Raw genomic sequence first — 23031 nt, forward strand, 5'->3', positions numbered from 1 at the left:
TGCATTGCCCCATGATACACCAGTAGTTGACGTAGATCCAGTTGTTTTTATGCATGTTGTTTTTCAGAAAACCTACTGCATGGACAGTAACCAATTTCTCAAATATTGCTGTGTCAGGAGTAGTATTGGTACCCAGACACTGAGCAAGATTGTTTTGAATAGCATGTGCCTTAGTTAGGATGCAGTGTCACTAATCGAAATTATGACTGGTACTAACAGGGAATTTGTTTACCCAATTTGTAGTTACTGTGTAACTTAATGTCTTTACTAATTTGTTTTTTCCTTGCCTTCATGTTGTTTGCTGCCATTCATTTGTTGATTTTTACCTGTGTGTTGGTTAAACAGTTTAGCAAGGTTATGCACATTATAAATGTTTTACAGCAATAATACAGTTGTTTTTACAGACTAACCAAGTTGAAATTAAATGACAGTTTATCCTGGTCCAGCTAGTGGTTTTTAGCTGATTGTTAACTTAATTGTCCATTTATGGTGGATAGAGGTGTATTTGACCAGTCTCTTATTTAAAAAGCACTTCTTTTTTTTTTCCTCTTGATGCTTGTGGGTTTCTTCCCTGTATACTGATATCATCTGGTATTTTTGTGGTGTGATATCTTCTAGTGTCTTTAGTCTGTGGGATGCAACTTAAACGGCTAGTTAGTTAACATAAACGGTTTCTTTGTTTTTTTGTTTTTGTTTTTTACGTTTCCCTTGTTTTTAGTAACATAAATTTAATACACAGATTAATTTAGTGTGTTTACAATGTAATAGGGACCAAGTCTTTTATAACACCAGCTATATTTTTTGCAATTATTGTATAGACATTCATTTTCATTTGAGGTGCATTACTAATATTTTATACTACATGTGATGCTTAACGGCTAAAATAAATGCTCAAACTCTTCCATGAGAAGGTGTATCACTTTACCTTGCTGAACACTTTGTTTCAGCAAAAGAGTCAGTAACATAATTTTAACAAGCTTTTTAGAGTTAATTTGCTTGTGATACCAACTTCACTCTTGTTAACTGTTTAGAAGCACAAACTTTAACAACCACTGCTTCCCATTAACATAACATAACAAAAGAAAAGTGTATAAAAGTAAACCATCAAATTAAACCAAAATACATTTTAAATACAGTTCCATGCAAATATTCTGAGAGTATTAACCTTTCATGATGCTTTGTTATGTTTGGGAACCAAAGGTGGAAGCCTGTTGAAAACGTGGAAACCTGTTGAAAGTATTTGGTTAGCTTTATGCATAAATTGTTATTTTTAAACATTTTTGTTATCACATTCTCATAACTATATTCAAAAGTGCAAACAAGTTTATAAAAAGCCCACACAAGAAATTGACATTTTGTTAATATTATCTTTACCTTAATGTTGAGGTTTCCCCATACATTTTTTCTTTGAACAAATTAAAAAAAAATTAAAAACAAAACAAAACTGTGATTGATAAAAGAGAATTATTTTGTTTGCAATTGCATTATTTGTTGAGATAGAAATATATGTACATATATTTGTAACTGAAACCTTTTTGAACTTTACACAAAAAATTGGTGCTAATAATACTATGATTTATAGCCCAACCATGATCTTAAAATAGTGTGGTACCACATCTACGTGTACTTTTAAAAGGGTATAAAATTGACTTTTGTTGCAACAAAATAAAAATACTGTACAAGTCAAATGCAGTTGTGTTGTGTGTTCAGCCTTGTAGCTATATTAGTATTTTGCCCTGGCCACCCACTAATAGACAGACAATCAGAAGAGGAGTTTAGTAACACAATATAGGATTCTGATGGCCTATACAATTCCTGTTACAAAATGGGCAATTGTTTATGAAGGACACAAGAACCTAGCAATCCAAAATCTCCAGTGTTCGAAAACAGCAATTGTTGCGAACACGGTTCATTATCGTTTGGGTTTTTTTTGCATCATACTGGCACAAACCCAGATCACTACTTTTGCTGATCTAGTCTATGAATGACTGACAACCACAAAGAAACATCTGGGTGATGAAATGTGCTGACTCTCACTGGCTGGCACCAGGGGTCCGAAGTAGCCTATGCAATTCAGTGTAGAGAAATGGACGTTAAGTTAATGAGTAAATCAAAGACATTCTTCTTGAATGAAAATGGTGCCTGCAAATCCAAAGGTAGAATTTGTCCATTAGAAGTGGAAAGGTTTTCTTTTGCCAACTCCACAGTTTAAAAATAAATGAGACAAGTTCACAAAGGTTGCAAGCAGTGCTAAAGTCTGGGTGGTGTTAGTTCAGCTATAAAAAGTGGTTTCTAACATCTGCAGAGTCAAAGCATCTGCTTCCAGCTTTCAGATGGCTCCAGTCATTGGCAGACTTTACCAGTTTGCTGCAGGGCTTTTTATTTTCTTAGAGTCTTTGGAGTTCTTGGAAGGTGGGCGGCTGCTGGTGATCCCTCAGGATGGAAGTCACTGGCTCAGCATGCGTGCAGTGGTGGAGAAGCTCAGTGAGAAAGGGCATGAAATAGTAGTGCTTGCTCCAGAAGTTAATTTACTCTTGAAAGAATCAGAGCATTACACAAGGAAATTATACGCTGTGCCTTACACCCAGGAAGAGCTAGACCATCGTTTTCATTTGTTTGCTAACCAGCACTTTGTTGAGGTCTCCTTCCCTACTATGATCATAGAAACATACAGCAGCACCATGTTTGTATTGGACTTATTCTTCTACAACTGTGCCAGCCTCCTGCAGAACAGAGAAATCATACGATACTTGGACGAGAGTAAATTTGATGTGGTCTTCACAGACCCCGCCTTGCCATGTGGGGTGATCCTGGCAGAGTATCTATCCATCCCTTCCGTGTACTTCTTTCGTGGATTTCCCTGCAATGTAGAGCATGCAGTGACTAAATGTCCAGACCCTGTTTCTTATGTCCCAAGATGCTATACCAGCTACACAGACCACATGACATTTACCCAGCGAGTGCTGAACCTATTTGTTAGCTCTTTAGAGACACCACTGTTTAAGGATTTGTATACCAAATACCAAGACATTGCTTCAGAGTTTCTCCAGAGAGATGTGCACTTACCAACACTTTACAGAAATGGCTCCATATGGCTACTGAGATACGACTTTGTATTTGAGTATCCCAAACCAGTGATGCCCAACATGGTCTTCGTAGGAGGTATAAACTGTGAGGAGGGGAAAAACTTACCTCAGGTACGTGACTGGATTTCACAGATTATAGAAGAAAACATACATGCTCAGGAAGAAAGCATAGACAAGATAAGGCACCAACATTAATTTTTGCACATAGTGTACAGCGGGGTGGGCAAACTATGGCCCACGGGCCAGATCCGACCCCTCAGGGCTTTGGATCTGGCTCGCTGTATTGCCACCCTCTTGGCACCACAGGCCCCACGCCACTCCCAGAAGTGGCCGGCACAGCATCCCTGCACCCCTTCGGGGGGGGTGGGGGGCAGAGGGCTCCATGCTCTGCTCTTGCCTGTGGGACCTCACTCGAAACTCCCATTGGCCATGGTTCCCTATTCCCTGCCCCCCATGACGTAATTTACACCGACCTAAGAGCTTGTCCTCCCGACATGGCTACCGATGCTCACTAAGGTGGATTATTACACAGACAGGAGAACGCTCTCCCGTCAGCATAGAGTGTCTTCACCAGACATGCTACAGCCAATACTGGGTTTACAATGGTGCCAGAGGCACCCTGGCATCAGGCCCGTGCTCAACAGGGGCCTGTCAGCCAGCCGGGTGCTGCACTTCACTTGTGCTGCCAGCCGAGGAGCCACCACAGTGTGGCTCCTTTGCTCTCCAGCCCCTCCCCTGTGCTCTTCTCAGCTGTCTGGCCAGCCCAGGCATCCCCGCCTCACTCATTCCCAGCTCCTCTGCCCACTCGCTCCTCCACCAGCTGGGCTGGGGGCTCTCGGGGGTCACGTCCCACAGGGGTCTGCCTGCCCTGCTCCCCAGCGCAGCTCCAGCTCTGGATGGTCTTGCTCTGCCTGCCACCTCCCGGGGCTGAGTTGCCGGGGACCAGTGCAGGGGCCGGCATTGGCGGGGGGTGGTCTTGTCTGGGCACCAGGCAAGGGGATTCTGAGGGAGGCCGGCCTGGGCAGGTCCCTCCCACTCTGATCCCCGACCGGCCCCAGCTGTGATGCTGGCTCAGCCCAGGCAAGGCAAATAGCCCCTGCCCAGTCAGTGGCAGGCAGGGCAGGGGGAGTGGGTCTCTGGGGGAGGCGCTGGGCAGTGGGGGTCTATGTAGGGTACTCCTGGGCCCCTGTTGTACAGACAAAACTACACAGGATCTTTTCAGGGGGCAAGACAAAGATGCCACATTTATTATGATAACAATCTGATTTATGAACAGTAACTAATATCTTAATCCTTATACACACATTATACCTAATACCTATAAACAAACACACACACACACACACCCATTAGATGTTCTGCAGCTGCTGCATAGTTACCAGTCCTGGACATAGCTTGAGTTCATGGCTTGATTTTGCAACTTGGGTTCGTAGCTTGTGGCGGTAACTGGCCAGGAAAGCCTGGCACAAGGACGAGCTTGGTCTTTGTTGGGCCTGCACCGATGCCCTTCCATGTTGGCAGCAGAATGGTACCCTTCAAAGTCTTTCATCTCACCCATCCTTTTTGTAGGCTTTAGTTTGAACCCAGAGTCTATAGGTCTTGCTGTGTTACACTGCCTCAGGGTTTGGTGATTGATCACCCATCAATTGCAGGCGTGACTTTCAGCCTGGGACCTGGCTTTGATCTTCCTTCTATTGCACCTTTTCTTTTTAGGGTGAACTCTTCTTACTTTGTTAGGGCTCTTGTCTGCATCTTCAGCCAGTGGGGGTTGAACTTTATTTCATCAGGACAGGCTGGGGCTGGAGGTTGATTTCATCATCCATACATGCCTCATTCACACATCTACAAGATTACAGCAGGGTTTGCAAAAATGAAGGTAGGAGGAAGCTTTTACAAAATGAAGTGAGTGTTTTAAAATGGGGTTTGAATTACAATATGGCATACGGTGAATAGAAGTTACAATACAGACAAGCGTAGTGGATAGCAAACAGTGAACAGAAGTTACAATGAAGGCAAGTGTAGTGAATGGTGAACAGAAGCTACATTAATAAAGTGAACAATTAAAAACAATTTTATTTAGCAGTTCTACACCCACGAGGGAATAAAAACAGCCCAGGTCCCCCTCCTGCAGCATTCTTTGCTTTCCTGCAGAAAGGGAAGGAGGAACAGGGGGTGGAAGGGTGATTGGGAATGTTCATAGCATGATTTGGGGCCATTGCCCCCCAAATAGAGGTGAGGGGTGGGGGCCATATGGGGTGCAAGGTCACATGCCACTGCCCCCCCTCCCCTTCTGTGAACACAGAGCTGCGCAGCCCAGCTGAAAAAAGAAGGTGCTGCTCAGCTCCCTGGACTTTGCAGCTGGACACCACCTTCTGGGTCCTAGTGCTGGTTGAGCTCCCTTCTGTGTGCTGGGAGCCATCCTTCATTTTGTACAACAGTGAGTGCCTGTGGTGGGGTAGGGCAGGGGGAAAGAGGCATCGTGGAAGAAAGGGAGTGGGATGGGGAGGAGATGGAGTGGTGGGGAAGGGGCTTGGGATGGGGAAGAGAAGGGCATGGGGAAGCAGGGAAAGGGGGGAAAGACGCATGGGGGAAGGAAGGGGATGGGATGGGGAGGAGATGGAGTAGTGAGGAAGGGGCATCGGGTGGGGAAGAGAAGGGGATAGGGAAAGCGGGGATCCAGCATGCGGATCCCCTTGGCAGTAGTCTGGGCTCCCCTGTTAAGCAGGCCCATCAAACACTCACCCTGACAAGCTCCACCTCCCCTGCATCTGTACCACCCTGATGAGCCTGCCAGACTCCCCCCCCCCCACACATGCTCCCCTCTGAGCACCATCTACTTTCACTTGGTCCCCACTGCAGACTCCTATTGCCCCTGCACCTGGAACCTCCCTGTACATCCAGATCCCCCACTGAGCTGCCTGCACCCAGACTGCCCCACACAGAACCCTCTTATCCCCATCTGGATCCCCCCACACTAAGTCCCTCTGGACTTGGATCCTGCTACCAGACTGAGCCTCCTTGCCCACATCTGATGTGCCTGGCACAAAAGGGACAGGACTCCAGGGTGTTTCTGTAGCAGGCCTGGCCCTTGTGCTGTGTCAGGGTCAAGTTCAGTGCCTCACTGCCAAGTCCCTGTCCCAGGGAGCTGAGGGAGGCTGCAGGATATTGTCCCACCTCTATGCAGCCAGTGGCCTGTGCTCCCCACTGCCATGGTGGAGCTTCCACATTTATTTATTGTTAAAAAAATATAATTGCAGAATTTTAAAATATTATGTGCAGAATTCCCTCAGGAATATGGGGTGCTGTACAGCTGTGATGGTGGGATTGTGAAGGAGGTGCTGGACAGTAGGGGCTCTGTGAGTGGGGGAGCTGGGCAGGGGGTATGGTGTGCAGTGCGCTGTGCAGTCGTGATGGGAGGTCAGCAGGAGGGGTCTCTAGGCAGGGGGTGCTGGACATAGAGTTCTGTGGGAGAAGTCTCTGGGGGAAGGGGCACTGGGCAGGAGGTGTGTGTGGAAGGGTCATGCTGGCAGCACAGGGCTGGGCGGGCCGGTGTGTCTCTAGCAGTTGTAGGTTTGTAAACAGTGCCCTTGTGCTGGGCTGAGTGGGGCCATTCCCACTGCGCTGCACCTCATTGCCCCCAACCAGCCCCTCACTCTGCTGACCGCCCCGCATCACATGCCCTATTTCCCCAATTGGGGCCCACAAATATGTTTGGCGTCGGGCCCACAAAAAGTTAATCCGGCCGTGGCTACAGCAGAGCAGCTGCGCCAATGCAGCTGCCCTGCTGTAGCGCTTCTGGTGTAGACTAGCCCTAAAACAGTGACTGTGAGAGTCCCCTGCAACATAGCAACATGTTCAGATGAAACAGTTTTCTCTTTTATCCCAGGGATAGGTGTCATTGTAAAGGAATAATAGGCTGTAATGGTTAAAGTATTACTTGTTCTTGGAGCTTGTTCAATAGCAAAGATTTCCCTGGAGGTATCTTGCAGGAGCAAGCACGCCCATTGTCAATTTGCCATTCTAATGTCAGGCTTTTACAATCCCTAATCCGCTCCCCAATTTCATAGCGTGCAGCCATCTAACAATGAACATTTGACAAGCTGACAAGGTCAAAGGTTCATGGGTGGAATTATGAAATGTTGCCAGAGGGTGTGTTTATTGGTATAAAACTTAGTCATACGTGTCTGTGAGTGCACAGTGCAGTGAGATTTCACTGGAGAAATGTCTCCTGGGGTTCATTGTTGGCACTCACTTACCATAATGCTGCTTCTTTTCATGTCCTTGTTGAGTTTTGCTGCTGGTGGAAAGCTGCTTGTGATGCCTATGGATGGAAGTCATTGGCTCAGCATGAGAGCCGTGCTCAACGAACTAAGGCAGAGAGGACATGAAATAATTGTTGTTGTACCAGAAATAAATCTGTTTATGGGAGCATCAGAGTCGTACATGATGAAAACGTATCCTGTGCCTTTCACAAAGGAAGAGCTTGATGGACATTTTCTCACATTTGCTGAAACCAGTTTTAAGGAACAACCTTTTCCGTTAGGGATTATTTCAACATTTGAACATGTTAAGAGCACCTCTGCTCTGTTCTTTGCCATTTGTACACACTTACTGTACAACAGAGAGCTGATGGGATACATTGAAGGGAGTAACTTTGATGCTGTCTTTACAGATCCCATGTTGCCCTGTGGGCAGATCATAGCTTTGCATCTTTCTATCCCTTCTATTTTCTTCTTACGGGGAATCCCAGGTGGTGTCGATGCTGAGGCTGCTCAATGTCCAAACCCACCTTCTTATGTCCCAAGAATATTTTCATCTAACACAGACCGTATGACATTTACCCAGCGTGTGAAGAACCTATTAATCAGCTCATCAGAGTTCCTTCTCTGTGATATTGTTTATTCACAATTTGAAAGTCTGGCCTCTGACTTTCTGCAAAGACCAATGACCATGAAGGAACTTTTAAGTCATGGAGCCATTTGGCTGAAGAGAGTTGATTTTGTGTTTGAGTATCCCATGCCTGTGATGCCCAATATGGTCTTTATTGGCGGGATCAATTGTGGACAGAAGAAGCCATTGTCTCAGGTTAGTGATTTGTTTGGCAGGACAAGAGAAAGCTGTTGGCAAGAATCACTTTATCATGTGCTCTGTACCATATATAACTGCATATCTAATGTAGACTTGGCTGAAAAAGTCATGTTGTTTCATATAATTTTAAAGAATAAGGGGCATAGTTAAATTATGTCTGCTCCCTCTTCCATCTGCTTTCTCCTGGGACTGCCCATTCAGCTTTGCAAAACATAAGAATTTTGGTCCATAAGAGTTCATACACACAATGTCTTCAGTTTCAGCATGTCTGAGCTCATGCACTCCACTTTCAAAGCAAATGCAACAGAAACTGTCAAGTATCACTTGCTTTGGGGTTGCCAGCATAATCCGTGATCTCTCCTCCTTACATCTAGCATCCCCCTGTGCCAACTGGCCCCATGTCCCACTGTTACCTTTTGCTCCTTTTGACAGTGTGGGTGGTAGCCTTCCACTCTCCCCACTTTTCTCTTGCTACCTTTGGGGGTTTTGAAATGCTAGACTAGCAAGGTTGGCTCATCCCACAACTGCTAACACTGCCTCATACACCATGTGGATAGGCTCTTTGATAAACGGGAAAAAACATTATTTATTTAGTCTTTATGCACTACTTAGAGTTGTGGTGAGATGAGCATTGTGGCTAAACATCTCTGCTCAGGGGACTTACTTTGAAGTAAATTTAATCGCTCTGCACTTCTAGTGTCACAGAATCAGCAGAAAGAACAAGGAGTACTTGTGACACCTTAGAGACTAACAAATTTATTTGAGCATAAGCTTTCATGGGCTACAGCCCAATTCATCGGATGCATGTAGTGGAAAATACAGTAGGAAGATTAAATACACACACACACACACACACACACACACACACACACACACACAGAACATGAAAACAGTGTTGTCAGACACACTCTAATGAAAGTGATCAGTTAAGCTGAGCTATTACCAGCAGGAGAGGGGAAAAAACCAAACCAAACCAAACCAAACCCCTTTTTGTAGTGGTAATCAAAATGGCCCATTTCCAGCAGTTGACAAGAAGATGTGAGGAACAATGGGGGCAGGGGAACACGGGGAAATAGTTTTTAGTTTGTGTAATGACCCATCCACTCCCAGTCTTTATTTAAGCCTAATGTAATGGTGTCCAGTTTGCAAATTAATTCCAATTCAGCAGTTTCTCATTGGAGTCTGTTTTTGAAGTTTTTTTGTTATAATATTGCGACTTTTAGGTCTGTAATCGAGTGACCAGGGAGATTGAAGTGTTCTCCGACTGGTTTTTGAATGAGTAATCACAGACACCCAGACACTCAAACCAATACCCTTACCAACAAGCTCGGATGAGGTAGCCCTAAGAAAGGTCACTTAATAGCTTTTGTTACAAATCCAACTACAGCTAACATTATTCCAGCAACTTTTCTGCCAAATTAAAAGCAGTTGGAAGCAGGACCCCAGATCAGTGTGGCTTTTTGATACCCCTCTCCTGGCGTTTTTGAGCATGTAACTAATCTTGTTGTGAGCAGATTGCAAACAACAAATGGATTTGCTTCATCACCTCCAGCAGGTAGTTTTTAGAATTCAGGGGCAGAGTCTATACCTTTCAGGGGTCGGCAACCTTTCAGAAGTGATGTGCTGAGTCTTCATTTATTCACTCTAATTTAAGGTTTTGCGTGCCAGTAATACATGTTAACGTTTTTAGAAGGTCTCTTTCTATGTCTATAATATATAATTAAACTATTGTTGTATGTAAAGCAAATATGATTTTTAAAATGTTTAAGAAGCTTCATTTAAAATTAAATTAAAATGCAGAGCCCCTGGACCAGTGACCAGGACCTGGGTAGTGAGAGTGCCACTGAAAATCAGCTTGCGTGCCACCTTCGGCACGTGTGCCATAGGTTGCCTACCCCTGGTCTATACTTTCCCTAGTGCCTGGGCGCTCCAGCTGAGGTTATGCTTCTTGAAATACAATCCCTCCCAGAACTTCACCAGACCGAAATAATAGGTGTAGATCACAGAGTCCAACAATTTGTTAAGCATTTGTCCAACAATTATAGCTACATGGGAGTCCCTCATAGTTAGAGCGACCTGCCCATTGTTTCAGTTTTTGTCAAATCCAGAAACTTCCAAGTGTAAAACCCCCCACATTTTATCCAACTTTCTCCTCATCTCCCTGCTAATGGCACATTTTATAATTGTTTTCAACATACAACAAAGATTATTTCAAAACTGTAAAACCAGTAGACAGTAGAGCAGCATTGTCAACAGCATTATTACTCTAGATGATTTCATACCAAAAAAATGGAGAGGAAACCTCTTCTACACTTTAACAAGGCAAGCACACTGTATTTTGTATTGTCACCCTCTGCTAAGTGGTATCAGATGTTGAGGTCTTGCATGTTGATTTCTCATTGGATAAGAAATTAGTGACGTTGAGTCCAGGTATTTTCTTAGTGTAATGGGTTTATTCATAGTATATTCACCAGTCCTGGAACCGAAGTTGTCATAAACGTCCAGCAGACAAATCCCTCTATTAGTAATCTTCACCAAAACACTAATGTCTGGTTCCCAGGGAGTAACTCTTACCTCAAAAACAGCCTCTACTTAGAGACATTAAGGCAGAGTGGAAAGTTTCTTGCTGTTTGCAACAGCTTCTCTAAAATGAAACTTCATAACAAAACTAGCAATAATACACAAATTCTTCAAAGAGTGGCTACTGCTCATTCACTAAGAAAAAGAACTTCTGAGATTAATGTGCAACAGGAGCATGTGGTGACCAAGACTGAATTAATGCAAAGGCAAACTAGGCACGTGCCTGGGGCCCAATTTCATATGGGGTGGGGAGGAATGTTTTTGATTTTTTGGTTTTGTCTTTGTACACGACAGACTGGCAGCCAGGCCAAATGTCAGTGGTGTTGGAACTCCCACCGTGCAGAAAGTTGCAAAGCCACTCGGTCAAGTGAGTGTGGTACTTTCAATCTGTATGCAAATCCACACCAGTGGATGAGGGAGCAAAGATAGTTCTCGTACATAACTACACTCACTTTGCCATTCCCAGCAGAGCCAAGGAAAGAGAAGGGCAGTGGGTAAAGAAACCACTTCCTCCTCTAACAGGAGAAAATGACCGGCTGGGACAGGAATTGCTGCAGTGACCTGAATGGGAGGGCACATCATCAAAGTGTATTTTTCCCCTTCTTTTCATTAGCGGTTTGTTGTTATTCATATTAGAAAGTAGTGGCACAGGAGTGTATGTTTGCCTATGGCCCAGTGATGTGTTAATCTGGTCCTGCTGATGACTCCAACTTCACAGCAACGTGTTGAGTGGGAACAATTGTGGCTTATTACACCATGATAGTACTGTACACATTGTAAAAACTATCTTTGAAAATAATGGCCAAATCCTGGTCCACCTTGAAATCAGTAGGAGATTTCCCACTAAGTGGATTCAGCCCAATGTTGGAAGTTCTGTTTGTAGTGGGAGCATGGGTTCATAAATTGTAACAGCCATGCTATATGTTTAAGTACCTTATTATAGCAAGCTTATAGAATTTCAAAATCCAGCACAGTTCACAAGCTTCAAGGCTTTTGCAAAGCCTAGTCTTATTTTGAATCCAATGAGCATAGTGAAACCTGTAACAAGAGAACCTCCTATGAGACTGGCACCTGTCCCCAAATGTACTGAGTACAATTCTGCTTCACTCTTGTTAAAGTACCAGCTGGGTTAAGGAGCAAGTTTCTGTTGATATCATGAATGGGTCACTTGGAAAGCTAGGTCACTAAGTGGGAATGAGAGATTCCGCCACTGGTATAAATCAGTATCATTCCATTAGTAGTAAAGGACTGCGGTAGCTGTGTTTGGTGACACTTGGTGTATGATCAGTTTCACTTTCAGTCTTACCTCATCCTCAGTCACTGCTCTGCAGCATCCCCACAGCAGTCTCTTCCCTCGGCTCTACAGGACAGTGTTTGCCAGCTGCAGAGACTCTTCAACAAAAGGAACATTTTTGCAAAAATGTTTCCATTTGTTGCTGAAAATTCTCAGATTTTTGTAAAACTAAAAAACAAAAAATGTTCCATTTTCTGCATCTGAAAAATGAATTTGTTTTGGCTTTAAAGCAAAAATGTTTGGGTTTCAAGTCTTTCCTTTTTTCAGTGAAAATCTGAACAATTGTGTTGTCACTGAAATTTTCTGGTGGAAAAGTAATTTGCCAACTAGCTCCAATTTTGAGTTGGGACCAAAACAAGGGTCCTTCCTCCTTCTTTCCTAAAACCCCAGCATGGGACTGAGGGAGCAACTTCCAAACAAGATACAGAAGTACAGAAAAACCCATTCTTCTATCCCCGGACTCTTGCAAGAGGCTGGGAAGCAATTGAAGCCTGGAGAAGGGGTCAGGGCAGCCCTCAACTTCACTTCCTAGTCCCCTGCATGGGGACTGGAAGATGGGAACTTGCACAAGTCAGGGAGGGCAGCCGACACAGGGAGACTTAATTCCTTGGGACTCCTTTGTAGGGTCTGGGGAGGCATTTAGAAGGTGGGAGGTGCTACCTCAGTGATATGGCTGGAGAAGGCAGTAGGCCAGAATGTACACAGACTGGGAAAATGGATAAGTGTTCTGTACTGATACCCTGCATGTTCCCTTGAGGCCATCTGGGGAATCAACAAGCAGGGCTTCCTAGTTTTAAAGCATGAGCTTTTCAGAGGGTCTAATTTATTGATCAGAAAAGGACAATGCAGAAACCAACAACTTCAGACAGCTGCTCCACCAGAAACTCTCCACCTCTGGGTTAATCAGTCTTGCGTCTCTTCCCTGTAGCCATGGGGCACTTGCAGGCTGATCTCACTGCCTGGAACTTGGGCCTTTGGTGAGCCTTTCGCCAGATGCCACTCTTCCCCGCTGGTGTGTCACTCTTTGCTGAGCCCCTAGTAGTTCCTCACAAGGTCCCATGCCCAGTTTGTTTCCTGGGCTGCACTGGTCCCTTGCCTGGGAGCATCTCTCTCTGGGCCTGTTCCTTCTCTCTGGGCCTGTGCTCTTCACGGAGACACTACTGCCAGTAGCTTCCTCACGAGCTCCCTTGAGATGTCGCTTCCCACCAGGAGCTTCATCTGTTCTGGGGCTTTCTGATGGAGCCCTCATAGCCTTTATTGACCCAGGTGTTCCTTAACTAATGAATGACCACCCAGTCATCTAGGTAAATAACTCCCAGGTGGATCTTGGTTGGTTCATTCTCCTTAGCAAAGCCTGTCACAGGTAGGCTGGGTACCTGGCCACAGGGGCCAGCTACCTGATCACATGTTACTCTAACTTTGGTTTATTGTTAAATGTGGGCATGTTATAAGCTTACATATTGACTGGAAATTATAACAGGATATACAGTGAGCAGGGAGGAGTTGTACCAAAGGGCATGGGGTTAGGTATAGAACTTGACTTTGTTGTACATGAAATTTATTTATGGAGAAATGTTTCAATCTTGTTGCACAGCTGCTAAAGTGCTGCTTCTTTTCCTGGCCTCCTTGCAGAGGGGTGCTGTCTCAGCAAGCATGCAGGAAGAAAGAACATGAATTAGTCATTGTTGCACCTGAAATACATATGAACATAAAAGCATCAGAGATTATTTCCATGAAAAAGTTTCTGGTACCTTTCATAAAGGAAGAGCTGGTTGGACAATATCACTCACTGACTCAGGGGTTTTTGAGGAACAACTTTTTTTAGAAAAAGCTTTGTTAGAACACATGAAAGAATGAAGAACCCACCTCTGCTCTGCTTTTATCCACTTGTACATATTAGTGCACAACAAAAATGATCAAATACCTTTACAGGAGTACATTTTATGCTGCCTTTACGGTTCCACTGCTTATGCTGTGGACAAACAACAGCTGAGTATCTTTCCATCCATTCTGAATTTTTCTTTTCTCCATTTTGGTTTTATCCACAGATGCACTTTTTTTTTTAGGCGGGGAGTGGTGTGGGGGGGGATAATATTGAGAAAGTCATTTTGAGACAGCTCAAGCATTCTCTGGAGTGCTCAGCTTTTAGGAGCTTCTTTCATTCTGGTTTTAGACTGGAATAGGCACATGAATTGCACAGGCTTCATTGGCCAATCATTTCCTCTTGGTGATGGACAAAGCCCCAGTATTTATACCAATTCTTTCAGATCTGCCATCTGCCTTTGATACTTTTGACCATGATATACTATTGACAACGTTGTGATATATGGAATTCCAGTTGAGTAGCATCATTCTTCTTCTGATGAGAGTGTAGTGCTGTCCAAGAGGCTCTCTCCTAGGTGACACTGCAGTGGTCCTTTCCATAGGCCCTTCAGTTCAATATGTGAAATGGGGGAAATATGGGGAAATAGTGGGGTAGGGTGCATTATGGTGTCATCAACATGCTGATTACACACAGCTCTAAGTCTCCTTGTATCTCAAAAACACACTTACTGCATCTGTTATTTTTAAAATACTAAATTTCAATAATCTCCAATATTTGACCTGACTATCTAAGGAAGTAACCTCGGTCAAGAAAAATGGAAATGAAAAATGCCTTATACTTGGATTCTGAGAGTCTTATTACTAGTCACTACAACAACTTTGTGTCTGATTCTGCAGCTTTGGGATCTGCATTGTAGCGCTGATAGTGGGGAATAACCACAGAGGTCTCAATGCTTTGTCGTGCAAGACTAAGTGCAAATTCTTGTTTTAAACTGCTGCATTCATCTTGTGTGTCGGAAGAGGTGACCAGGCCGTGTTCAGTGTTTAGTTCGCTTCCTTGCCATAAGTAAGCGTAGCAGAGCTCCGACCTCGTCCCTGTGGGTCCCGTGCTTCTAGGTGGTTTATGCTAGCCTCAGTGTCTCACTGCGACCCTCCACATAACCCTTCTCTCTCTAGGACCAGGGTTACAGTCTACTGAGCCCTTTTCATCATAAACCAGGAAGGAGGTTGGTGAGAGAACTCCCACAGTCTGTTGTCCCTAGGGCTTATTTCAGAACGGTTTAGCCTCCTATCCTGACAGAGGCCTGTCTTCCCTTCCCAGGAGGTGTTTCTGTAGTGACAGGTTGTGGGGGGAGGGGGGGAACCCGGGCCCGCCTTCTACTCTGGGTTCCAACCCAGGGACCCTAATGGTAGCAGCTGTTGGCAGCTAACCTTTCACTGTCAGAGTTGGTACATTTCCCTGGGCCACTTCCCTTTTATAGTATCAAAAGGGCCTTAATTAGATGTTCACATTACCTTAATGGACTCACCTGACTCTTTGCAGGTTAATTGGAGTCAGGTGTTCTCATTAGTCTGGAGCAGCCCCTGCTCTGGTCAGTCAGGGAACAAAAAACTGCTAATCCAGTGGCCAGTATATCTGCCTTCACCTACTGTGTTGTACCCAACTGGCCTGGGTGTATTATATAAGAGACCATTTTGATTTCTAGCCCTGTCATAAACAGATAGTAGGAGATAATAGAACAGACATACTTCATATCTCTTTTGCCTGTAAAGGGTTAACAAGACCAGTGAGTCTGGCTGTCACCTGACCAGAGGACCAATCAGGGGACAGGATACTTTCAAATCTTGAGGGAGGGAAGTTTTTGTGTGTGTGCTGTTAGTTTTTGTGTGTGCTGTTAGAATTTGGTTGTTGTTCACTCTGGGGGCTCAGAGGGACCAGACGTGCAACCAGGTTTCTCTCCAATCTCTCCGATACAGGTTCTTATAGATTCAAAATAGTAAGTACTAGGTGATAAGGCGAGTTAGGCTTATGTTTGTTTTCCTTATTTGCAAATGTGTATTTGGCTGGGAGGAGTTCAAATCTGTATTTTGCTGAAAAGATTTTAATTTGTACTTGTATACGTAGGCTGGGAGGGTATTCCCAGTGTCTATAGCTGAAAGACCCTGTAACATATTCCATTTTAAATTTACAAAGATAATTTTTACTGTTTTTCTCTCTTTAATTAAAAGTTTCTTGTTTAAGAACCTGATTGTTTTCTTATTGTGATGTGAGATCCCAGGGGACGGGGTCTGGATCCACCAGGGAATTGGTGGGGAGAAGGGAGGGAAGGGGGAGAGAAAGGTTAATTTCTCTCTGTGTTAGGATTACTGGCTCTCTCAGGGTGAGTCGGTGGGGGGGGGGGAGAGATGGAGAGGGGAAGGTGAATTTTCCTCTCTGTTTTAAGATTCAAGGAGTTTGAATCACAGTGATCTTCCAGGGTAACCCAGGGAGGGGAAGCCTGGGAGAGGCAACGGTGGGGGAAAGAGTTTACTTTCCTTGTGTTAAGATCCAGAGGGTCTGGGTCTTGGGGGTCCCCGGGCAAGGTTTTGGGGAGACCAGAGTGTACCAGGCACTGGAATTCCTGGTTGTTGGCAGCGCTACAGGTACTAAGCTGGTAATTGAGCTTAGAGGAATTCATGCTGGTCCCCATCTTTTGGACACTAAGGTTCAGAGTGGGGAATTATACCATGACAAGCCCCATGTTTGTATACGTGTTTTTACAAGGTCTAGTCTAAGTTTGAGCCTCTAGCCAGGGGGATGCAATAGCCCATGCAGTACAAAACAGTAACCCTGATTGAAAGCCCTAAGCGGAGGTGCAGCAAACGGGTCCATTAAGAACCTCTCCCTCTGGGGATCAGAGGCCAAGAGCAGAGTATCAGACACCCATACCTTGCAACTCCTCCCATGGATAGATGGGAACTCACTCCTTCCATACCTTTCCTCTCCACCTCTCAGGAGCAGCGGGGCAGGTTGTTACTGAGGCCTTCGGGCAGCACATCATCAGGGAGAGAGAAAGCAAAGTTCTAGAAAGAGCTGCAGTGAGGCCTGAGGAACTCTTGTGAGTAAGTGCCACAGCTCTTGAATATAAAGGGGAAAATTTTCCTGGCCACTCAGCGCCGGGCTAACTCCATCTCCAGTGAAGCCGGGGGGAGTTTTACCATTGTCAGCCCATGCTGACTGCTTTTGAAAATCCTATACGAAGCAACAGCTGATTCCTTCATCCCTCTCTGCACCACCTCCCTTACTTACCAAACTAACTATACACCCATTCATCTGCCAGCGTAGAGATGGTTTGTGCAACTGCGCAGAGGTTATGCACCCCAGGGTTGTGATTTGATTCAGTGGTTAGAGTGATAAGAGTCAGAGAGTAACTTCCGTTGAAAAAGGCCTCAGTACTGCCAAAGTGCAACTCAGGTTTCAGACCTTTGTGTTTGATCTTGTTATGTACATATATTATGCAATTAAATATTGACTTGAATAGCACGAAGGGAGAAAGGTCAAAAGGTAGAGTTGTCAGGAGTTACTAACTGGAGTCTGACTGGCAATTTGCTAGTCTCTGTAGTACTCACCGCACTGCTGCAGAGATGGCTCCTGGGTTTCACTCTAGACCCCAGATCAGTGCAGTGCTGTTTGTTTTCCTGGCCTTGTTGATCTTTGCTGATGGTGGGAGGCTGCTTGTGGTGCCGATGGATGGAAGTCACTGGCTCAGCATGCGTGCAGTGCTGGACGAGCTGAGGCACAAAGGGCATGAGATAGTCATTGTTGCCCCTGAAATAAATCTACATGTAAAAGCATCCGAGAATTATGTCATGAAAACGTATCCGGTACCTTTCACAAAGACAGAGCTGAAGGGACATTTTCTGACTTTTACTGAAGAGCTTTTTGAGGAACGACCTTTTCTGGAAAGATTTGTTCGACTACGTGAAAAGCTGAAGAACACTTCCACTCTGTTTTTATCCACTTGCACACATTTACTGTACAACAAAGAGTTGATCCAATATCTAGAAGGGAGCAAATTTGATGCTGTCTTTACAGATCCCATGATGCCCTGTGGACAGATCGTAGCTGAGTATCTTTCTATCCCCTCTGTGTTTTTCTTGCGTGGAATTCCATGTGGTTTAGACTATAAGGCTCTTCAGTGTCCAAACCCACCTTCTTATGTTCCAAAGCTATTCACAACCAATACAGACCACATGACATTTCCACAGCGTGTGAAGAATCTGTTATTCAGCTTATTGGAGATTCTCCTTTGTGATTTTGTTTACTCACCATATGCAAAACTGGCCTCTGAATTTCTCCAGAGAGAGATAACAGTGACTGAGCTTTTAAGTCATGGATCTGTTTGGCTGATGAGATTTGACTTTGTGATTGACTATCCCAGACCACTGATGCCTAACATTGCTATAATTGGAGGCATCAACTGTGCTCAGAAGGAATTATCTCAGGTTGGTAAAGCTTTTATTTTTGTTGTACTCATGGTAGGATCCTGAATTCACTAGAAATTGTGTGTCCTAGATAGGATTATTATACCAATGATTTCCGTTGGGCAAGGATTAAGCATCTTGTTAAGAAGAAAATGATTTTGCTTTCACTTCATTACACACTTCCATAGCTTTTCAGCAGCTTTTTTTTCTTTCTTCTTAAATGTACTTTTAATTAAGCGATTACAGAGTGATTCAAACCACCTTTCCTTTTAAGCACTAAGCGCTGCTGGTTCTCATTTCAACTAAGACCCCTTAATATTACCTGGTACCACAAACAAGGATGAGATCCTGAGCTGCCATAAATCAGTGTAGCTCTGCTGAAGTCAGTTTACACCTGGAGAGGATCTGGTCCAATAACTTCACTTTGAAAATGTCCAGGAGGACACCAGTTACTGGCCAAAACAGACTAAACCTACTAGTTAGAGATAGACACAAAAGATGACAGGGGACTGGTCTCCTGGGCAGCACCCACATGCTGGAGAAGGGTGCTGGCATTTCTGTTAGCATGTTGTCCATGGACTCTGGCAGCTCTCTCTTTCACATCTGCTGTTTGCCAGTATAAGTTTCATAAGCATAAAGCCCTTACTTGCTGCTGGAACGAAGGGGATCCTACTCACAGACGTCAAAGTGTCAAGAAAAGAAACTACAACAAGAATCCTCTGCAACTTCCATGTTCTCTGTATCTATAAATCTTCCCCTCTTCTCTCCTGACCCTGCCACCAATAATGTTCCCAATCCTCTTTCTACTTTGGTTCCTAAGAATTAAATTTAAAATAATAAGTGTTCACACAAATAGCAAGTCCCGTGGTAGCATTCCACCAAAATAACTTAGTAGTTCTACCTTTGCAGAAGCTGTTAGCATTGTTTAATTGTTATGAGGTCAAACTCCTAGTTAATCTGATCTTTGTCTGAACCTAGGTAAACATTTACTTTGCAGTAAATGTTTGGAGTAAGCTTTGGTGACCGTAGTTCTCTTGTATAAATCAGTGTTCAGTACCTGTGTGATGGAAGTTTTTTTTCCCTCTACTATTAAGAACATGGCTCCTTTCTCCCAGTCGCAGTGTCCAGTTGTTTCTAGGTTACTTCTTTTTCTGGCCTTCTGCAGTCTTGCTGAAGGTGGAAAGCTATTGGTGATGCCTATGGATGGAAATCACTGGCTCAGCATGAGTCAGGCGTTAGAGAAACTCAGCCTGAAGGGACATGAAATAGTAGTTTTTGTGCCAGAAGCCAATTTACTCATGAGAACATCCCCGTATTACACAGTGAAAACATACCTAGTGCCCCCCACACAGGAAGATTTGGATGTCTACTTCCAGTACTTTGGTTATCATATTTTTGATGATGGACCTATTCTGGAGAGAGTTTTCACAGCACATAAAAGTTTGACCAACTTTAGTACTATGATCGTCATCTGTAAGCACTTTTTGCTAAACAAAGAATTGGTGAAATACATTGAGGAGGTTCATTTTGATGCCATCTTTACAGATCCTGTGTTCTATGTGGATCAATAGTTGTAAATATCTTTCCATCCCTTCTATCAACTTTTTGCATGGAATTCCCTGTATTTTGGATAAGGCTACTAAGTGTCCAGACTCTCCTTCTTATATTCCCAAATTTTTTACTTCCTACACAGACCATATGTCGTTTACCCAGCATGTGATAAACTTATTATTTGGGTCACTGGAGTCCTTGGTTTGCAAGCTTATGTGTTCTCAGTTTGACAGTCTAGTGTCTGAGTTTCTTCAAAGAGATTTGACTGTCCTAGAGCTTTTAAGTCAGTTCTCTGTTTGGCTGATGAGATATGATTTTGTGTTTGAGTAGACTAGGCTGGTGATGCCCAACATTTTGCTTTGAGCAGGGCATTGGATTAGATGACCTCCTGAGGTCCCTTCCAACCCTGATATTCTATGAGTCTATGTAGCACTTCATCCTGGCAGCATGGCTTTCTCATGAGCCATGCTGCTATGGGGGGGACCCCATCCCACCTGCTCCCTGGGCAGAGGACATTGCAGAACGCATGTCAATGTTGCACTTAGAAGTGTATCTGGAAGTGCCCTACGGGTGATGTCAGATTGCAACTACTAGGAGCTGAAAGCCCATGCTGGCGCACTTGCATCACTTTCAAAGTCGTGTGTGTAAAAATAGCCAAAAAGGGCTGAGAACTTAAAAATTAGAAGGTAACACCACAGAACCCCGTGATGATTCCACCTGGTGATATTCTCAACAAAAAAAAAGAGCTCTCAGCCACTGAGTCAGCAGACAGTTGAGGCTTCAGGGAGACATTCCTGGAATCATATTACAGAGAATAAATGAAATTTCTATGTAGAGACTAGGGAAATGGCTTTCCCCATACACTGAAGTAGTACAGGCTTCAACTACATGTAATGCAGGCAACTGCTGGTGTGAGCTTCTTCAAACAACTCTGACCCACTTTATCCCTTCTATGAACTTCAGCAGCCTCTGTTGTGTAAAGATTCTGCTAGTTGTGCTGAATCATTGTACCCAAGTGAAATGATGGAGGTGGTTTGTTAATTTATTACTTAAACTCCGCTGACACTCCTGTTATCAGTTAATCATTGCTTACCATTCTCATTTTTTCCCTAGTTTAGAACATGTGTTAACTATATGAATCTTTCTAAGTGTGTCTGCAGTGTTGGAGCCATGTTGGTCCCAGGATACTGGAGCTCTGTGTAGCTTGAAAGCTTGTCTCTCTCTCCAAGAGAAGTTGGTCCAATAAAAAATATTATCTCACCCACGTTGTCTCTCAAAATAAAAACTTAATTTGAATGTCAATAGGGCTTAGAGTTCAAAGAGGGACAACCAGAGTCCTAGACCCAGATCCTCAAGGGCCTTTAGGTGCTTAACTCCCTTTACGGGTCTGGGCCTTAGTGATTTCTGATTGAAAACACAATGGCTTCCTTCCCCTCCATAAAAGTACGGGCCCTTTCTGATCCTTCAGCATCTCGCCCCTGTAACCACAAGAGATGCAGTCCTGCTTGGCCACTTCTGGGAGAAGGCTTCTTTAGCCCAGGCCTTGCTGACTGAGAACCCAAGGGAGGTGAAGTCTGAAGACCCTTTCCTTCTTCACCAATGGTCCTTTGGCACTGAGAGCTTTTGCTGTCTGTGGGGTGACCTGTGAGAAGATATTCAAGCTACAGTCTAAGTCTCTTGATATTATTAGCACAAGGTATCTTAAAAGCAGAGAGCAAATCATAGCAAAAGAAATTGTTTACATATCATATCTCGTATTATGCTTTCAATAAGCTAATCATGCTGTGGTACCTTTGCCTTGGTTACTTATTACTTATTTCCTGATCTCTCCCAAGTCATGTCTTAAACTTCACACTGAGCACAGATTTTAATCATCATATCAGGGTGAGTGAGGTACATCAGCATGTCCACAAATCACAGTTTGATTAGGTGCACTGATTGAAGTAGATACAATAATAATCTCCACAGGTGGGCATGTGCTAACTCCTGATCCCACTGAACTATTCAGCCCATGGCTCATACTGAAAGTCCAGTAGGATTCTCAAATGAGGCATCCACTCCCCAACCCAAACCTTGCCTGCGGGGCCCATCCAGTAAGTGTACTCAGAATATGCTTAACCTGCACAAAAGACAGCCAAGGCAAGAGTGGGCAGGTGTGTGTCCCAGTCCCATTATACCAATGGTTAGGACACTTACTTGGGATGTGGGAGACCTGGCTTTGAATCCCGCACCCGGTCTGACACAGAAATGTGAATCAGGTCTAGGTCTAACCACATTCTAGGTGGGTGCCCCGACTTTTAGGCTATTGGGTATTGTCAGGTGTCTCTCTCTTCTGTTAGAGCTGTTCCACTTTTTATAAACAATTACAGATTTCTTAGTTCAGGGTCTTGAATCTGATTCTTCCAATCTAGCATGAGGGCCTCCCCATGGGCCACAGAGTCAGTCACGCTCTCACGGCGGCTTTTTGTGAGCATGGGCTGGGTTAGGCGCTAGCTCTGGGACAGAGTTCATGGCTGTGAATCCTCAGAGGCGGAGAGGCACCTTGCCCCAGCGCGGAGTTTGATTGGTAGGGCTTATGCCTCTCCTCAGCATTTCCAGCTAGCTTAGGGCTTTGTCCACACCAGCACTTTTGTTGGTAAAATTTTGTTGGTCAGAGGACTGACAGAGATTTCACTGACAAAAGTGCTGGTGTGGCTAGCGCTATGTGGGCAGGGGAGACTCTTCTCTTACCTAGGGAGGTGGTGGAATCTTCATCCTTAGAGGTTTTTAAGGCCTGTCTTGACAAAGCCCTGGCTGGGATGATTTAGTTGGGGATTGGTCCTGCTTTGAGCAGGGGGTTGGACTAGATGACCTCATGAGGTCTCTTCCAATCCTGATGTTCTATGGTTCTGCTAACACAGCTAATGCAGCTCTTTGGGGGGAGGGGCACATTAATTACACAGGCAGGAGATCAGCTACATGGGGGATCTTACAGCGGCACAGCAGTAGTGGTACAGCTGTGCTGCTATAAGGTCCATAGTGTAGACAGCCTCGGTAGCTCTTAGCTCGGCTTGCTGGCTTCTGAGAATCCCTTTCTTTGGTCTGTAACACTTCCCATACAATGCCTGGGCATCTAGCTCAGGGCTGTGAATTCCACAGAGCACC

At 44.5% G+C, this 23031-nt stretch overlaps 3 protein-coding genes across 4 annotated transcripts in view; all 3 read left to right on the forward strand.

Annotated features, from left to right (window-relative positions):
- Positions 1–23031, forward strand: part of LOC115659902 (UDP-glucuronosyltransferase 1-1-like) — a 94377-nt gene that overhangs the window by 54377 nt on the left and 16969 nt on the right. Inside the window, exon 1 of one of the 2 annotated variants that reach the window (XM_030580656.1) lies at positions 17410–18357. The exons of the other annotated variant lie outside the window; for it this stretch is intronic. Coding sequence (XP_030436516.1) covers positions 17497–18357 — 861 coding nt within the window. The 5' untranslated portion in view covers positions 17410–17496. Of the gene's footprint in view, positions 1–17409; positions 18358–23031 lie in introns of those variants that run through there. 2 annotated transcript variants of the gene reach the window in all.
- LOC115659799 (UDP-glucuronosyltransferase 1-6-like) lies at positions 2334–5270 on the forward strand. The gene is made up of 2 exons (XM_030580486.1): positions 2334–3197; positions 5238–5270. The coding sequence occupies exons 1-2, from the start codon at positions 2334–2336 to the stop codon at positions 5268–5270; spliced, it is 897 nt and encodes a 298-aa protein (XP_030436346.1).
- Positions 7308–8618, forward strand: LOC115659801 (UDP-glucuronosyltransferase 1-1-like). The gene is made up of 2 exons (XM_030580487.1): positions 7308–8171; positions 8607–8618. The coding sequence occupies exons 1-2, from the start codon at positions 7308–7310 to the stop codon at positions 8616–8618; spliced, it is 876 nt and encodes a 291-aa protein (XP_030436347.1).

This window comes from Gopherus evgoodei, chromosome 11 (assembly GCF_007399415.2).
Source record: "Gopherus evgoodei ecotype Sinaloan lineage chromosome 11, rGopEvg1_v1.p, whole genome shotgun sequence".
Taxonomy (NCBI): domain Eukaryota; kingdom Metazoa; phylum Chordata; order Testudines; family Testudinidae; genus Gopherus; species Gopherus evgoodei.